We start from the raw sequence: 17,198 nt of genomic DNA, 5'->3' as shown, positions 1-17,198 counted from the left end.
GAACCTGAATCTTTGATTCTCTCTCACCATCTCTGACTCTCTCTGTCATTGTCTGTCTCCCCAGGTATTAGTGCCTTCTCACTGTCTCGCTGTCCTGGCCTCAGCATGTCTCTGTCTTTCATTATCCTAGTCGCACCACTTCTGATCTCGTCTCTCCAACTGTCCTTGTCTCAACCTCTTCCCCTTCACCTCTGTCTTATGGTTTATTCCTCCCTCCCTTCCTCTTCTTTCTCCCCTCCCGCCTCTCTCCCTCCCCCTTCTCCCTCCCTCCCTCCCTCTTCTCTCTCCCCCTTCTCCTCGTCCCCTCCCTCACTATTTTTTTGGTCTACTATTTGGAGGGTAGACTTAACGTCAGGATAACTTCCTTTCCAATACAGTCAGTCAATGGCTTACTATGTCCCAGGCACTGTGCTAAGTGCTGAAGATGCAAAGAAAGGCAAAAAAAAAAAAAAGTCCTACCCTCAAGGGGTTTAAAATCTAATAGAACTAACTAGATACAAAGAAGCTCTCCACACAACAGCCAGTGAGTTTCCTTATTAAAGCTCAGTGAAGCCCAGGTCTCCCCATTGCCCCTAAGGATCATTTGAAGGTCCCAAGCCACCATTCTGGCCCCCCCCTTCAAGAGAAGTTGCCTTGCTTTTATTTCATATATGTTTATGTATATTGGCTTCTCCCCTAATAATCACACCTTCCATTTCTGTAGCACTTAAAGTATCTTATATATATTCTCTCATAACCCTCCTGGGAAGCAGATGCTATTATTATCCCCATTTTCCAGACAAGAAAGATGAGTCTAAGCATTTGAGTATGTAGTCCAAGGCCACCCATCTTGTAAGTGTCTGAGATGGGATTCAAACTCAGGTCTTCTGCACTCCAACCCTTGAGCCTCCTTGAAGATAGCTGTCTCTGGATAAAATGTAAAATCCTTCAGGCCAGATACTAGTTTTATCTTTGTATCTGAAGTATCTAGATGAGTGCCTAGCACTTAGGAGATGCTTGGTAAATGCTTGTTGATTGGCTGACCAATGTGAGCCTCGCCTTCCTTGGAATGGCACCTCATCTGCGGTGCCTACTTGCCAGGGTTCTTCTGAGGCTCTCAATGTCTTTCTGTCCCATTCTTCTTACTGTCCCCTGTCTTTCCTTTTCACTGTGTGTGTTTTTTTCTCAAACTGCCTCTTCTCTCCATTCCTCTGTAACCCAGGACCCAAGCAAACACAAGCTTAGCCAGCATCAAAACCCCAACTTTATTTCCCAGCCCTGAGGGTGGGGGGGTGGGGACAGATATAGGGAGCCTGACTGAGGGAGGCCTCAGGGACCCCAAGAGGTGAATTCAGGGCTCCATGAAGCTGAGACTTGAATTACTCGAGGCAGCAGGAAAGGAGTTTGGGGGGAAGGAGAGGAGGTTCTAGAACAATGGCTGGTGGAGAACAGCAGAGGTGGGCAGGGATGACTGGGTAGATCTGGATGCTGGGCCCCAGCTGGGGACCATCTTCACCCTCCCCTGGAGTCCCAGGTGTGGGGGCACAGCCTCCCACAGGACCTTGAATTAAAGGTAGGCTCTGGGCTCAGGGCAAGGGATCTAGGAGGTGGGGGAAGTCAGGAGTGCTAGAATAGGGGCAGGGAATTAGAACATTGGTGGGGAACTAGAATTAGAAAGGTAGATCAGGATGAGAGGAATTAGAATAAGAGCAAGATAATGCAGGATGCCAGTCCCAGGTGGGGAAAGGGGGGAGAGAACAAAATGATCTGAGACCTTCCCCCAGCCCCACCCCTCAGAGGAGTGGAGAAAGCAGTGGAGGGGCCTGGGTCCAGCACTGTGTGCTCACAGGACTGGCACTGGGCTGGTACCAGCTCCAGGACTGGGGAGCTCTCTGGCATCAGGATGCACAAAGTCAGGGTTGACATAGGTGAAGCCCTGGAAATCAGCCTGGTCAATGCTGGCCAGGACTAGGCGGTCAGGGGGGGTCAGTGCCGGGGCTGCACGAGTGAAGAATTTGTCAAAATTCTCACCACTGCGACCACACTGGGGAAAGAATAGGGTTGGAAGTTATTGGGGTCCCCTTCTTTTCTCCCCCAACGTCTTCACCCAGGCCTTGAGACCACACACGCATAGGCACACGCATAGGCACGCACAAACTCGCACACACAGACAGAGGCAAACGCACAGGCACACACACACAGGCTCACGCACACACATGCACAGGCACACACAGACAGAGGCAAACGCACAGGCGCACACACACACACACACACGCTCACACACACATACACACACGCGCGTACACACGCTGGCACACAGAGCTGGGACTGGGTCAGGACCCAGAAGATACTGACTGGCCGTGGCCTGAAGGGAGGAGCGATCTCCAGCCTCTCCAGGCGCTCCCAGTCAATCCAGCGGAAAAATCCGTGAGCGCGTATGGCCGCCTCTCCTTCAGGGCCAGAGCCCAGACGCTTCACTGGGTGTTTAGTGAGGAACTAGGGAGGAAGAGGCAGAGACAAGGAAAATGAGAGCGAGAGACACCTGAAGGGAGACACAAAGGAGAGGGGCGGAGGAGAGAGACAGAGAGAAAGAGAAAGGGGGAAAGGGAGACAGAGAGAAAGGGAGAAAGGAGGGAGGGAGGAAGAGAAGAGCGTGAGTAGAGAGAGAGAAATTGGAGCCACTGGAGAAGCTGAAGATGAGAGAAGCAGAAAGACAAGAGAAGGAGACAAAGACTCGGAGAAGCGCGGACAATGAGACCTCGCAGCGCGCACCAGGGACTCCGCCAGGGAAAGCCCTCAAGGAGTTCCTATTCTACTACAGGGACACAGAAGCAGAACCAGAGACGTACAGACCGAGCAAGGGCGAGCCCGACCTAAAAAGGGCATGGTGAAAGCACAGCAACGGGGTGAACAGAGACGCTAGAATGGGCACAAAGCAGCGAAAACACTGGGGCGCAAAGAACTAGTAAGCCTGAGAAGGGCGGGTGCCACGCTCTGTGACCCCATTTGGAGTCTCCTTGGCAAAGACACAGGCGCGGTTGGCCATTTCCTTCTCCAACTCATTTGACAGATGAGGAAACTGAGGCAAACCGGGTTAAGTGACTTGCCCAGGGTCACAGAGCTCTAAGTGTCTGAGGCCAGATTTGTGCTCAGAAAGACGAGTCTTCCTGACTCCAGGCCCAGCGCTCTTTGCACCACCTGGCTGCCACAGACCTGCAGAAGGGAGTCCAAATAGAGAAAGCCCGACTTGGAAACTCGGGGAGAGGGAGGGAGGGGCTGCCGAGCAGCCCGCAGGCTCACCCCCTTGCACACTGCTACCGCCTCCCGGGACAGTGCCTTCGGGTAGGTGACCGTCTGCTCCATGATGGCCTGAAACAGCTCTTCTTCGTCCTCCCCGTCAAATGGAGGCTGGGGACGGAGACCAGAAGTCAGCGCTCTCCGGGCGGCCCCAGGCTCGTCCGGACCGCCCCAGGCTCGTCCGGGTCTCTCTCCACCCCGCCTTCTCACCTGTCCCGCCAGCATCTCATAGAGCAGCACTCCGAAGGACCACCAGTCCACTGACTTCCCATAGGGCTGGTAGGCGATAATCTGCTCGGAGGACACAGGGCAGAAGGAGCCTTTAGGAGACCAATATAGGCCCTCCGCCGAATCCAGACTTTCCTCATTACATCCCTAGCCCAGGAGAACCAGGCCCCTCCCTCTGGGGCAGCAAGGCGCACCTCAGGGGCGATGTAGTCCGGGGTTCCGCAGAAAGTCCGGGTCGTGGTCCCAGGGAAGATGTTCTCCTTGCACATCCCAAAGTCCGTGATCTTGATGTGTCCGTCCGCGTCCAGCATCACATTGTCCAGCTTCAAGTCCCTGCAGCGGAGGGGCCAGAGAGAGGCAGGGCGGCGGGGCCAGGAGCCCTGAGTCAGAATGGGGCGGAGTCCGGGAAAGGGGAAAAGGTGATGCTTGGCTGTGGGAGCTAGGTGGGGGCGATGGACCTGTGCCCAGATGAGGGTGGAACCCTGGATCTTGGCAGGCGGGACCTGGAGCATCTCGGTCAGGGAACCCAGGGGCGGGGTGAGGGCGGAGCGGTGAATCTTAATGGGTGGGGATTGGAGTATCTGAGCGAGGGAGACCCGGGTGGGACGATGGGTGGGGTCCCCTCACCTGTAGATAATGCCCTGGTTGTGAAGGAAGAAGAGGCCGATTGCAATTTCAGCCGCGTAGAACCTATGTAGGGCACAGAACACCAGAGTGGAGTCAGTACCTAGGTCCCCTGCCTTCCCGCCCGCCCCCGTCTCTCCGGTACTCACGCGGCGTGTGGTTCCTTGAATTTGCCCAGCTGTTGAATGTGGTACATGAGGTCCCCGCCCGTCACATATTCCATCACAAAGTACAGTCGGTCCTGGGGAAAGGAAGACGAGGCGCTTGGGGGCGGCCCCCTGCTCTGCCGTCTTCCCCCCCACCCATCCCACCCCCCACCCCCACTCCCCAGAGCCCAAAGCGCTCTGTGGCCCTCCCCCTCAGTCTGAGACCCGGGCTCAGGCTGGGCGCGCTTACGGTAGTCTGAAAAGTGGAATGTAGCTGCGTGAGAAAATGCGGCCGTCCGCCCAGCCCGCGGCCCCCCAAGGCTAGCACGCGCTTCTCCACTAGCGTGCAGTCCACGTCGTCGTCCTGCACGATCACGTCCTTCTTCAGGATCTTAATAGCGAACAGCTCATCCGAGCCTCGACGCTCGGCCAGCATCACCTGAGAGCCGGAGGAACTTAGGAGTACAGCCCAGCTCCAACAATAGGCGAATTGGCCTCTCTGACCCTTCCTCAGCCCATCCCCTAGGGACCCAGGAGTTCCAGCTTCCTCTCCTCTCCCGGACTGGGCAACCCCTCCACGCCACTCCCTGGAGACCTGGTCAGGCTTCCTATGGTGTCTAGCTCCTATCCTCCACTCCATTCTCACCCCAGCCCCTCGGGAGCGCAAGGTCCCTCCCGCCCTTACCTTGCCAAAACTGCCCTTTCCAAGCACCATGAGGAAGGTGAAGTCAGAGATGTGCAGGCGGCCCGAGCCCGAGCCCGAGCCGGAGCCGAAGAAGCATCGCTTGGAATCCGTGGGGCTGGGGGAGGGAGAGGGGGAGGGAGAAGGGCCCATGCGCACCCGCTGCCCAAGGAGGGAGGGAGGAAGGGAGGGAGGGACGGGAAGGAGAGATGAGAGTCAGGTGTCGGGAGGAGGTTCCCCCAGACTCACCCAACCCAGGGTCGCTGCAGCTGAGAGACAGCCACCCAAACTGACGCAAGAAGAGGCCTCCACAGACACATACAGCCTATGAAGGTCTACGAGACCTCCCCAGCTACGACCTCCCCCCTAAAATCCTGACTCTTCTGGCTTTTCTAATGTGTGAAAGGAAAGAAACGTTTTGGAACACACAACACACAATAATGTCCTTATCAGCTGTGAGCCAGATAGACGCAGAGAAAGAAAAAGGAAGGAAGGAAGGAAGGAAGGAAGGAAGGAAGGAAGGAAGGAAGGAAGGAAGGAAGGAAGGAAGGAAGGAAGGAAGGAAGGAAGGAAGGAAGGAGGAGGAGGAAGGGAGGAGGGAGGGAGAGAGGGAGGGAGGGAGGGAGGTCACATAAAGACAGGGAAGGCTCCAGAGACAATGACAGAGACATAAAGCCGACCTGTGGAGCAGAGGCAAGGACAGAGACTCAGGGAGCACCAAGGCAGGCCTGGGAGAGGGAAGAAGCCCCCAGACTCAGAGTCACACCCAGTTCCCCTGGCTAGGCCAGACCTGGTCCCCTCCTCACCTCATACAGCTCCAGGGGATAGTTACAGGCCTGTGGGGGAGAGAAATAAAAAGGCAGGTGCTTAAACTGCAGCTGAACTCAGGGTTCTGGTCCCTGTAGGGATCAGGTTTGGGGACCAAAGTGGGGAAAACTACAGGGAGCCATGAGATGGTGCAAGGGCTGTGGAGGGAGAAGGGTACCTCAAACTTGTGCAGAAGCCCGCAGTTGTCAGCGTCGGCCACTGGGACATTGTAATATTCACCCTCCTCTTGATTCAGTAACTTGTACCTGGCACACACACCACCCAGGGAGGGGACCACAACATGGGGGCAAGGGGAGACAGAGACCCCAGAGACAACAAGGGACAGAGACCCAAAGGGCACAGGAAGAGACACCCCACCACACACAGGGAGATGCCAAGAGAAGAAGGGGACAGAGATCAGCACGAACCCAACATGGGGGTGAACCAGTCCAGACAGGAAGGAGGTGAGAACCCACAGAGAGAGGAAAAGGTTGAGCCCAAAGATAGCAGAGCCCCCCTGGTGCCAGAGTCAAAGAGGGGCAAAGAGAACTCAGAGAGGGGAGTTGAAAGCAAGAAACAGCCCCCCATACACGTACGCAGAGAAACCCCAGGAACAATGAGACATCTAAATAACCAGAGAAAGACAGGAGAGAGAAGAGACACTCCCATCCTCCACATGGTAAGAGACAAGTGAGGACAGAAATCCAGAGAGAAAGGAAAAAGAGGGAGAAACAATGTACATGGAAATCCCCAAAATGTGGGGAGGAGGCCCCAGGCACGAAGGGACTGAGGAATGGGACATATGGACAGACCAAGGCTCCAGAGACAGAGGAAAACAGCAAGAGACCAGAAGGGGAAAAGAGATTCAGAGATATCCAGATGCCAGGAGAGTGGGGGAGAGAGCCCACACCCCAGCCCAGAGAAGAGACAAGACCAGAGAGATTGAAGATGTTACGACCCCACAGATGCAGAAACAGAAAAAGAGAGAAAGGAGGTGAGTGTGGTTACGCTGGCCCAGGGCTGGGAGGAGTGATAGTGCTGAGGACAAAGGAAGAGTCCATGCTGGACCCGCCATATCCTCCCGCAACCCACCCCTTCCCCAGGGAGAGAGAGCAGCCTCACCAGCCATCCACAGAGGCCTTGAGCAGCTCCGAGACACCAAAGGACATGGCTCCCATGAAGTCATTACGGGATGTCCGGTCCCAGTCCCAGACTTCAATGCTCAGGCGTCTCTCCACGTCCCCTGGCTTCAGGGAGCTGCAGGAAGGACCAGGACCAACTCAGGGCCCAGCTACCCTCCCTTCCAGCTCTTGCTCCCCACGCCTAGTCCTCTCTCTATCTGTGCTTATTCCTCAGGCAACTCGTGAGGGCTGTTCCTCTCCACAGTCTTTGTGTCTGTCAGTTATTGTCTCTGCCAGGCTGGTTTCTCTCTCCATCCCTGTCCTGTTCAGATTGTTCTTTCCCTCTTACTGTAGAGGTCTCCTCTCCTCTCTCCTTTCTTTCTTCTCTTCTCTCTTTTTTTCTCTCTCCTCTCCTCTCGTCTCCTCTCCCTCTCCCTCCCTTCCTCCCTTCCTCTCTCTCTCTCTTTCTCTCTGTCTCCCCCCCACACTCTATCTTTGTTTCTTGCCTCCTTCCTCCCCTCCTAGCCACTATACTTGTCTATCCCACTGTCACAATCTCTTCTGAGTTCCTAGTCTAGATCATCCCATGAACCTATCTAAAATTTCTTGTTGTTTAGTTGTGTCCAATTCTCCATGACCCCATTTGGGGTTTCCTTGGCAAAAAAAGATACTGAAGTAGTTGATCATTTCCTCCTCCAGCTCATTTGACAGATGAGGGGACTGAGGCAAACAGGGTTAAGTGACTTGCCCGACTAGTAAGTATCTGAAGTCAATTTGAACTCAAGTCTTGCTGACTTGAAGGTTCAGGGCTCTAACCACTGCTCTATCTAGCAGCCCTGTCTAAATTATCTTGCCTTTGTTTTGTACCATGCTTATTGTATATAGATCCCTCTAGGAGCATCTATTCTGACCTTGGTAAGACTAAAGTTAAACAAAACCTCCCCTCAAGGAGCTTATACTCTGGACAGGAAACAACAAATACATATGAAAGGTGATGGAGGATGGGCACTAGCAACCAGAGACATGATGAAAGGCCTAATGGGAGAAGGCAGCTCCTGAGGTTCCAGCTTTGAAAGAAGCTTAGGGACTCTAAAATCTGCAGGTGAGGAGAGAGTATGCAGGCATGGGAGATGGGCAACGAAAAGGCATGGAAGAAGGAGATGAAGTGGGGGAGTGGTCGTTTGTGTCCGGAAGCCTATAATTATATGCCTACCTCTCTCCTGCTATAGAATCTAAGTTTCCTGAGATCAGGATCTGTCCCTTTTTTTTGTCTTTGAATCCCCATCTCCCAGAAGGTTGTCTGGGACACAATAGGGGCTTAATGTTTGTTGCTTGATGTATCGGGATTCCAACATCAGCGCTGCAAAAGCTCTTATTGAGGGAAACTATATAGATGGGGAAACTGAGGCTGAGACCGGGGAGCACCTCACTGCAGGTCACACAGCCCAGCTCGGGGACTCTGGTTCCGGTGTCCCTCTGACCATTGCTGGATACTCCCCACTGTCCTGAGCCTCCCACCAAGGGCCAGTTTGGAGGCCTCCTCCTCTGGAGGCCCTCTCTTTCTTCTCCCAGGAGTGGCACTCACAACACGAAGGTCTCGTCCCACACCGGGTTGAGCGTGGCCTTCACAGTCCGGGTCTTCTGCTTGCTCACATTCTTTGGGTCCGGAATCAGCTTTAGTTTCACGTAGGGATCAGACAGGCCATTGGGGTCCATGGGGATGAGGTTACGTGCCTCGCCCACTGAGGATGGAAAGGAACTAGGCTCTCGGTTCCGGGCCGAGTCATTCACCTCAGCCGCTGTCCCGATCTGACAGTCATGTAGCCCCTCCCCCATGTTATCAGGGGCCATCTGGTTGGTTAAGTGATTAGCACAGCTCCAGGCATACAGAAAGTGCTTCGTAAATGTTGGTTTCTTCTCTCCCTCCCACTGTCCGCCTCCGAGGGGACCAAAGCTCTGGGACACTGCCACCAGGTGGCAAACGAGACGGTGGGTCGGGAACCCTCACCTGTGACGTGGATCTCATCCCCAGTTGGGGCCCGAATGCGCAACTGCAGGCGCCCTCGTCGCTCTGTGTGGTCCACTCCGCACAGAGAGGGCACACTCCGCACACAGCGCCGGTGCACGTTCATCTCGCAGCCTGCAGGGGACGCCCGAGGCTCAGCAAGAACTACGACTCCCAGCATCCCTCATAGAGGGCTGGCAGAAGCTGCAGGGCGTCCTGGGACATATAGCACTCGCGGGGATTCAAAAGACCACCTCACTACCCCTCACCCTTAGGTCTCCCTGGTCCATAAGACCTCTCTCCCTGAGCCATCTGAGCAGAGGCGCCATCCCCAGCAGCCCCTCAGTGGGATGGGCTGGCATCCCTCTCCTCCCTTTCATCTCCCTGTATCCCCCCAGGGAATTTGGGAGTGGTGATCTCTGGGGATCTGCATGCTCCAGGACAGCGCCCAGCAAAGAAAGGACCCCATCTCCCAGCATGCCAGCCCCCATCCCACCGCCCCACCGGGCCGCTGACAACCTGGTCTCCTGCACTCACAAGCGCACTTCATGCCCTGGTGTACCAGCCCGTACAGCAGGGAACCACAGTGATCGCAGAAGGTCGGGCTGCTGTAGCTGTGCAAACGAAACTTGTGCTTGCTGCGAGGGTCCTAGAGGGCAGCGAGAGGGTCACCGGGGCCTGCGATCCTTGAATTCCTCACCTCTGCTGTGCCCTATCTCCTCATCTCTGTCTATGTCTCCCCACCTCTGTCTCTGTCTTTGTGACTGATCTCCCCATCTCTCTGCCTCTGTCTCTCTGACTGTCTCCATGACTGTCTCCCCATCTCTCTGCCTCTCTTCTGTCTCTGTGTCTTGGTCACTGTCTCTATGACTCTATCTCCTCATCTCTTTTCCTCTCTCTCCCTATCTTAGTCACCGTCTCTGTGACTCCTCTCCCCATCTCTCCTCTATCTCCCCATTTCGCTGCCTCACGTCTCTCAGGCTTTCTAGGTTTTCTCTAGAAGGGCTGGTCTTGTGAGGAAAGGAAGTGCATTCCCTGAAGGCAGAAGGGAGTTTCTTAGAGATTACAGGTGCACAGTCTCGGCTGCCACCTGGCGGAAGTGTAGAGCTTGGGTACCCTCGGAGTTGGACAGTGGAAGGGAGGAGAGGAACCAGCATTTATGAAGCACTTCCTGTGTGCCTAGCACTGTGTTAAACACTTAACCAACAAGATCTCCGCCTCTAATATGAGGGAGGACTGCATGGGACTGCAGAGGTGGTGCAAGACATAAATTGCTGAGCTTGGATCAAGGAAAATCTGAGTTCAGATCTCACCTCAGACATGGACTATGTGTGGTGACTGACCCTAAGCAAGTCACTCAACCTCTCTGCCTCAGTTTCCTCACCTGAAAAATAGGGGTAAAAATAGCACCTACCTCCCACAGCTGTAGTGAAGATCAAATGAAATAACATGTAAAGTGCTCTAGAAGCTGTATTTTTATCATATCACAAGGGAGATATTGAGGACTAGAAAGTTGCCCAAAGCCACAGCTGCATCTAGGACCCAAACTCCTGCCTTTAAATGGAGGGGGGGTCCTTCCTTCCCACATCATTCTGTTGTCCCCCTTCTCTCTCGGTGGCGTCTCTGTCTCTCCATCTTTCAATCTCTGCCTTTGCTGCCATCTGCCTGGCTGTTGTGTCTCTCATTCTAAAAATAACAATCACTCTCATTAAAGGTTTACAAAGCGTTTTCCTCACAGCAGCTCTGTGAAATAGGTAGCCCCAGGGTTTACAGATAGGGAAATTGAGGCTCAGAGGAGCTGACTGACATAGTCCCACATCCAAGAAGGGGCAGAGCCAGCACTAGAAACCAAGTATCTAACACCTGACTATGGTGACACAAACCACTCTTCATCTTCATATCTCTTAGATCCAAGATCTCAGATCTGAGATCTAAGATCATAGATGTATCTGGGGGTTGGGAGTCAGGTGACTTCAGTTGGAATCTTATCTTTGCTTCTCACTCTGTGTCACCTTGGGACACCTAAGGGAAGGAACTTACTTTCTCACTGTTCCTTATATAAAATGAGTGAGTTGGACGCTATGATCCTCAAGGACCTTTCCAGTTAGTTGCTGCATTCTGTGAGCAATATCTCCCTACCTTGATGTCTCTCCTAATCTCTGTCTTGTGGGTCATTCATTCACTCACTCTCTCCTTGTCTTGGTCTCAATGGCTTCCACAAGGAGGCAGAACATAAGGAAGGGACAGCCCATTGGGCCAGAACTCATACAACTTTGAGCTCTAGTCTCAGTTTATCCCTGGCTCAAGGTGTGATCCTGAATGGCCATGTCCTCTCTGTGAGCTTCAGTGTCCTGACGAGGATGATCATCCCTGAACTCCCTGCTTCACAGGAGTGATTTGGCCTTCTGGAAATTGTCAAGGCTTGAGATATGATGTCCCCTTTATCTATGTTTCTTAGGTCTCCCCTGGATCTCTTGTCTTCTCTGACTCCAGTATAGCTCACAATCTGTCTCCACCTCTGCCTCCCCATCCATCTCTTTGACTGCGGTGCCTCTCAAGATTTCTCTTGGCCTCTTCCCCACTACTGCTCTGTCTCTCATGGGCTCATGTCTCACAGGTCTGTCTTCCTCACTATCTCTGCTTCTAGTGTCCATCTCACTGCCTCTCTGACACAGAGTCCTTATCTTCATTTCTCTTTCTCTCCTGTCCTCCCAGATCCTGAAACTCCCCTGGCCCCATCTCTGCCTCCATCTCCCCTCCTCCCACTCCTCCCCCACCTCACCCTGCTCCTTCTTCAGTCCCATGTATCACCACCCCCCTCCCTAGATTTCCAGGCCAAGGGCAGAGAATGTGGGGCAGGAGCCACTGCTTCCAGCTCCCCCTTCCTCCCTCCTCCCATAAAAATAGCTGGAGAAACTGGGCCAAGCACCTAGGGGGAGCTAGGTAAGGGGGGAGCAAGCTATGCCTCTGCAGAGACCCAGGCATAGGGGGCACTCACGTCTGTCTGGGGCCCCTTCCCCGCGCCCGGACACTCGAAGGTCACAAATTCGTGGCATCGTCGGTGAACCACAAAGCTGCAGACTGGCAGATAGTATGATGGATGGACAGAGACCAGAGACACAAAATGAAGAAGACAGAGACACAGAGAAGGGCAGAGTCCGAGAGAGATAGAAAAAGAGGACAAAGAGAGAGACAGAAGGATGGAGACAGGAACAGGTAGAAAGGGATGGAGACAGGCTCACGGAAAAAGACAGAACAGAAAAAATCGAGAATAGTCAAGACGTGGAGGCAGACAAAAATGGGTAATGAGGGAGAGAAAGACTCAAAAAATGAGAGATATAGAGGGGAAGATGCAGAACAAGGAAGAAAGGACATAAAGAAAGAGACAAAAGGACGGACAAAGAGACAGTAACCAGAGATGGCAGAGGGATAGAGACACAGGAAGACAGAGACAGAAAGAGACAGAGACACCCAGAGAAAGGGGGAAGGAGGACCAAAGCCAAAAGAGAGAGAGCCACAGATCCCCAAGAGGAGCGGATAGAGAAAGGGGGTACAAAAGGCAGATAAAAACACAGAAGTTGAATGAGGGATCCTAGTACCGATTGCCACCCCCTCTCTGATTCACTGTGTTCCCAGAAACAGCTGTGGTCCACTTGGGCAACCGCCCCTTTCCCTTACCAAGCCCCGCCTTGAAGAAACTCTAATGAAGAAATGGGGTTGCCATGGAAACAGCAGAAAGACCGGGGGAGCCTGCCTGACCCCCTCTCTTGCTCTGGCTCTCCCTGTCTCAGCTCTTCTCTGATTCTCTCTCTCCCCCACCCCTTCCTTTTCGGTTTTGGTGTCTGCCCACCTTCCTCTCTGTTTGTCTGTCTGTCTCAGTGTCGATCTCCTCGTGACTCTCTGGGTGTCTCTGTATCTCTGACTCTCCCTCCCCCCCCCCCCATTGGCTGTTCCCATGGTAACAGATTCCCCAAAGATCCTTCCCCACCTGGAGCTGCGGGGGCCCCCACACTCCTGCTTCCTCCTCCCAGGCCTGGCCCCATCCTAGTCCTCCGAAGCTCAGGCTTCTGCTCCACACGAACACGTGGGCCCCTCCCCCGAGACACGCGAAGCCCTCTGCTCTCCAGAGACCCCGGCCTCTGCATCTCCAGGTCTTACCTTGACACTGCAGGCCCTGTTTGCCGATCCCCCTGAAATGAGCCAGACCTTCAGGTCAGTGGGCTATAGGCGAGGGGAGCAGAAGGGAGGAAAGGGACTCCCTCTCCCAGTCCCTGCCCCTGCCCCTAGGAAGCACTGTAGTTCCCAGCTCTTTCACCTCACAGACCCAGATATTCCTGTCCTCTGCCTTGACCCTCGGGGGACATTGAAGTATCCCTCCTCTAGCTCTACCCCTGGGCAACGCCAAGGCTTCTTTTCCCGGAGCCCCTTCCCCCTAGCTGCCACCCCCTAGGACCCCCGTCGCCCTCTCTCTTAGCCTCCACCCCCCACTCGGGTCCCGGAGCCCCCTCCCCCAGCCCCGCCCCCTAGGGCCTCAGCGCCCTGCCCTCCTCACCAGATGAAATCGGTGCAGTGGCTACAAAAAGTGGGCTGCTTGAAAAAGCGGGCGGTGAACTTGTGGCTCTTCACCTCGTGCACGACCTTCTGGCGCAGAGCCCCCTTCCTGCAAAACAGAGGGCGAGGGACGCCCTCCACCTCCCCACCTCCGGGGCCCAGCCCAGCCATGGCTCCACGCCTTCCCTCCCCAGGAAGCTGGAGAGAGACTCCGAGCTAGAGACCAGGGGCCTGGGAGAGGAGGGGAGGGGAGGGATCAGAGAGGGGAAAGATAAGAAATCTAGGAGAGATTGGAAGTGATGAAAGGTAGAGATCCCAAGGGAGAGGCCGAGGAACCAGGGGAGGGGCGGGGATGGCAAGAGAGGGAGAAGAAAACGAACCAAATGAAAAGAGGGACAGATGGAGGAGAAAAGGGAAAATGAGAAGTGAGAAGAGCGGAGATCTGGGAGAGAGTGAGAGTAAGAGAAAAGAAGGAGACAGGAGAAGAGGGGAAGAAAGATGAAAGAGAACGAGATGGGAATAGGCTGAGTAGAGAGATAGAGAGATAGGGAAAAGAAAAGAAAGAGGGATAGATGGGACAAAGAGAAGAATGAGAGGAGAGAGAGAGGAGAGAAAGAGGGGAGAGCGAGGTAGCAAGAGAAAGGTAGAGATGATCAGAGACCTGGGGGAAGTGGAGACACAGGCACGAGATAGGGAGGGGCAGAGGCAGAAATGGGCAGAAGCAGAGCTGAGGAGAGAGAAGTGGGCAAAAGCCGAGAGACGAAAAGAGGGGGAGGAGGAGAAGGAGGAGGAGACAGGAGGGGAGGGGAGGGAATCCGCAGTCCTGGGGGCCAGGAAGGGGGCGGGATGGGGGGCACAAGGACCCGGCGATCCGGGACCCCGTTTGCTTTGGCTGAGCTGCGCTGTGAGGAGGCTCTGGGCACCTGCTGAAAAGTGGGGGCTCTGGGAAGGGGTGTTACCGTGACGACCAAGAGGGCGGTACTTCCTCTTAAAGGTGCCCCCCAACCCCCTAGGCCGTCTGTGCATCTATCCGTCTGTCCCCACAGGCCAACCCTAGCTCCCTTCCCCCCAGTTCCCGAAAAATCCATGTCTGACTCAGTCTCTCCCCATCCCACCTGGACCCTCTCCATCTCCATCATCTTCCTCCTTGTCTTCCTGTCTCTACTGCCTCCCTGCTTCTCTCTCTCTCTCTCTCTCCTTGCTCCCTCTCATGCTCTCTCATTCTCTCTCCTTGCGCTCTCTCTCTGTCTCTCTCTCTGTCTCTCTTTCTCTCTCTGTCTGCCTCTGTCTCTCTGTCTCTCTCTCTGTCTCTCTTTCTCTCTCTCTCTCTCTCTGTCTCTCTGTCTGTCTGCCTCTGTCTCTCTGTCTCTCTCTGTCTCTCTCTCTCTGTCTCTCTTTCTCTCTCTCTTTCTGTCTCTCTCTCTGTCTCTGTCTCTCTGTCTCTCTCTCTGTCTCTGTGTGTGTGTGTCTCTCTCTCTCTGTCTGTCTCTGTCTCTGTCTCTCTGTCTCTGTGTCTCTCTGTCTCTCTCTGTCTGTCTCTCTGTCTCTGTCTGTCTCTGTCTCTGTCTCTGTCTCTCTCTGTCTCTCTCTCTCTGTCTCTCTCTGTCTCTGTCTTTCTCTCTGTCTCTCTCTCTGTCTGTCTCTCTGTCTCTCTCTCTCTCTCTCTGTCTCTCTCTGTCTCTCTCTCTGTCTCTGTCTCTCTCTCTCTTTCTCTCTGTCTGTCTCTCTCTGTCTCTGTCTCTGTCTTTCTCTCTGTCTCTCTCTCTGTCTGTCTCTCTGTCTCTCTCTCTGTCTCCCACCCGTTCTTCTTCTCTACCTCAGTGTCTCTGTCTCTGTCTCTGTCTGTACTCTCCAATCCCCGCCCCGTTGCCCCGGGCATCAATCGCCGCCCCTCACCACCCGAAGCCGAAGCAACGCTATGCATTGTGGAAAACGTAGTCCAGTTCCAGCCTCGGTGAGCGCTTGGAGCGGAGTTGAGAACTACAGCCCCCAGCATTCCTTGCGGCAGCTCGGCCCCCTCACAGCCTCGGTTTCACTACCTGGCTGGTGAGCCCCGAGCCGGAGCCCACGTCCACGCATCCGCACTCAGTCCCCGCCAGGGTCTCGGGAGGAGAATCCCCGACTCCGACCCGCCCGGGGGTCTCTGTCCCCAGGCTTGCCTTTCTCGGTCGAGATCGCAAAGTGTCAGAGCTGGGACCCTGAAAACCACTCACTCCCTACCTTGACAGAAAAGGAGACTGAGGCTTAGAGGAGCCAAGGACTTGCTCAGAGCCTCCCAGGCAGCACAAGGAACAGCTCCTGGGCATCCCTACAAGGCCGCTGGTGCGCTGGCACGTTCGGGCTCGCCACCTGTTTCCCTGAACGTCCTGTCTCTTCCTCGGAGTCCCCCGCGTGGGACTCGCAGTCTCCGAGGGGCTGTCTCTGGGTCTTTCCAGCCTTTTTACAGCTTCCACCTTACCTGTGCCCTGCACCCCATACTGTTCCATCCAGTGACACCGGCCTCGCCACCATCATGCCCTCCGGGCATTCTCCGGCTGCCCCCCATGGCTGGAACGTTCTCCCTCCTCATCTCCATTTTATGGTGTCTTTCCGATCCCAGCTAAAACCCATCTTCTACAAGAAACCTTTCTCAACCCCTCTCCATTCTGGTGCCTTCCCACTGGTTGGAAGAGAACTCTCCAGTTTATCTTTTTAGATCTCCTTTGTAACCTACTTGTTTGCCTCGTGTCCCCCGACACGCATACACACACTAGATTTGGAGCTCCTTGTGGGTAGGGACTGTCTTTTACCTTCTTTGTGTCCTCCTCGCTTAGTGCAGCACCTGGCACAGAGTAGGAGCTTAATAAATGCTTCTTAACAGACTCCCAGAATTTGTCTCCCAGAGTCTCTGCTCCTTCCAGGCTCCTTCATGCCTCTATTTTGCAGTCCCTATTTGGTCTCTGGGAGTGTCTCTCAAGGTCTCTCAGACTCCGTCTCTGGTGTCGCTTGAGTCCTCTCTATAGATTCTCAAGCTCCCAGGCTCTAGATTCTGGATCAAGGTCCAGAGGTGTTGGAGGAGCTGGTTAATCCAACCCTGCCTCTCCAGCCAGGGAGTCCGGGCTTCTCCCATCTTCACCTCTGCCTCCTGCTTCACCTCCCTGAGGCCCCTCCCAAAGGGCCCTGGTGGACATCCAACTTTCCCAGTCCCTTATCTCTTTTCCCCCCATCTCCTCCCAGATTTAAGTTGGGGTCTCCCCTGCTGGCTGGTCACCAAGACAAGTGGCTTTCGTTCAGAATCCTCTGGTGTTTATTAGTTTTCTCCAGGGGTTCTTTCCCTACATCAGGGGGTTTGAGGTCCTCCTGTTTCCTTCCATTATTGAGGAGAGCTTCTTCACAGGAAAGGGTGCTGGCTGAGGAATCCTGGAATACCCAGGTTCGATCCCAACCCCTACACTAGGAGACCATAGGCAAGTCCCTTTAGACTCTGAAACTGTTTCCTCGGTTGTAAAATGAGGCAGCAACAGCTTGTACCTGCCTCACAGGTTCTCTCAAAAGAGAGCCTCCACTGAAGACTTTATTAGTCAAGTTTTGAGTCACGTCAACTTTGGTTAGTCCTCTTGGCGCCTCAATGCCCCCAGGGAAGCAGAAGAACTGGATACCAAGCCCCAGCCTACCCATGACCAGCCTGTACTCCCTTGGAGTCAATTATCCATCTCTGAGGCCTCTCTACCTTTGCACTCCATGATAATCTAGAAGAAAGTGAGGTTGGTGACCTTGCA

The 17,198-nt window shown here is 54.4% G+C and overlaps 1 protein-coding gene across 2 annotated transcripts; it reads right to left on the bottom strand.

The window, feature by feature from the left end:
• Positions 1 to 862: 862 nt before the first annotated feature.
• Positions 863 to 15,341, bottom strand: PRKCG (protein kinase C gamma). 2 transcript variants are annotated; one of them, XM_072607395.1, is made up of 18 exons: positions 13,442 to 15,341; positions 13,048 to 13,079; positions 11,888 to 11,970; positions 9,427 to 9,538; positions 8,893 to 9,024; positions 8,470 to 8,626; positions 6,886 to 7,020; positions 5,942 to 6,029; positions 5,763 to 5,792; positions 4,960 to 5,118; positions 4,525 to 4,713; positions 4,278 to 4,369; positions 4,132 to 4,194; positions 3,699 to 3,837; positions 3,487 to 3,567; positions 3,280 to 3,387; positions 2,335 to 2,475; positions 863 to 2,023 (listed from the first exon to the last, which is right to left on the bottom strand). In XM_072607395.1, exons 1-18 carry the CDS (start codon positions 13,609 to 13,611, stop codon positions 1,823 to 1,825), a joined length of 2,112 nt encoding a protein of 703 aa, XP_072463496.1. In that variant the 5' UTR covers positions 13,612 to 15,341; the 3' UTR covers positions 863 to 1,822. The 2 variants fall into 2 exon arrangements, with proteins under 2 accessions (XP_072463496.1, XP_072463497.1); XM_072607396.1 differs by lacking the exons at positions 13,048 to 13,079; positions 13,442 to 15,341 and adding an exon at positions 12,878 to 13,041.
• Positions 15,342 to 17,198: the final 1,857 nt, after the last annotated feature.

This window comes from Notamacropus eugenii, chromosome 5, assembly GCF_028372415.1.
Source record: "Notamacropus eugenii isolate mMacEug1 chromosome 5, mMacEug1.pri_v2, whole genome shotgun sequence".
NCBI classification, from domain to species: domain Eukaryota; kingdom Metazoa; phylum Chordata; class Mammalia; order Diprotodontia; family Macropodidae; genus Notamacropus; species Notamacropus eugenii.
The sequence above is the reverse complement of the archived record's forward strand: the minus strand, read 5'-3'. Positions and strand labels throughout refer to the sequence as shown.

Coding starts and splice junctions, on each gene's coding strand:
- PRKCG (XM_072607395.1), bottom strand. CDS start 13,611: ATGGCTGGGCTGGGCCCCGGAGGTGGGGAGGTGGAGGGCGTCCCTCGC. Junction 9,025..9,426: donor CCAGGGCATGAAGTGCGCTT/GTGAGTGCAGGA, acceptor CGTCCCCTGCAG/GCTGCGAGATGAACGTGCAC. Junction 3,838..4,131: donor AACCAGGGCATTATCTACAG/GTGAGGGGACCC, acceptor CCTCCGCTGCAG/GGACTTGAAGCTGGACAATG.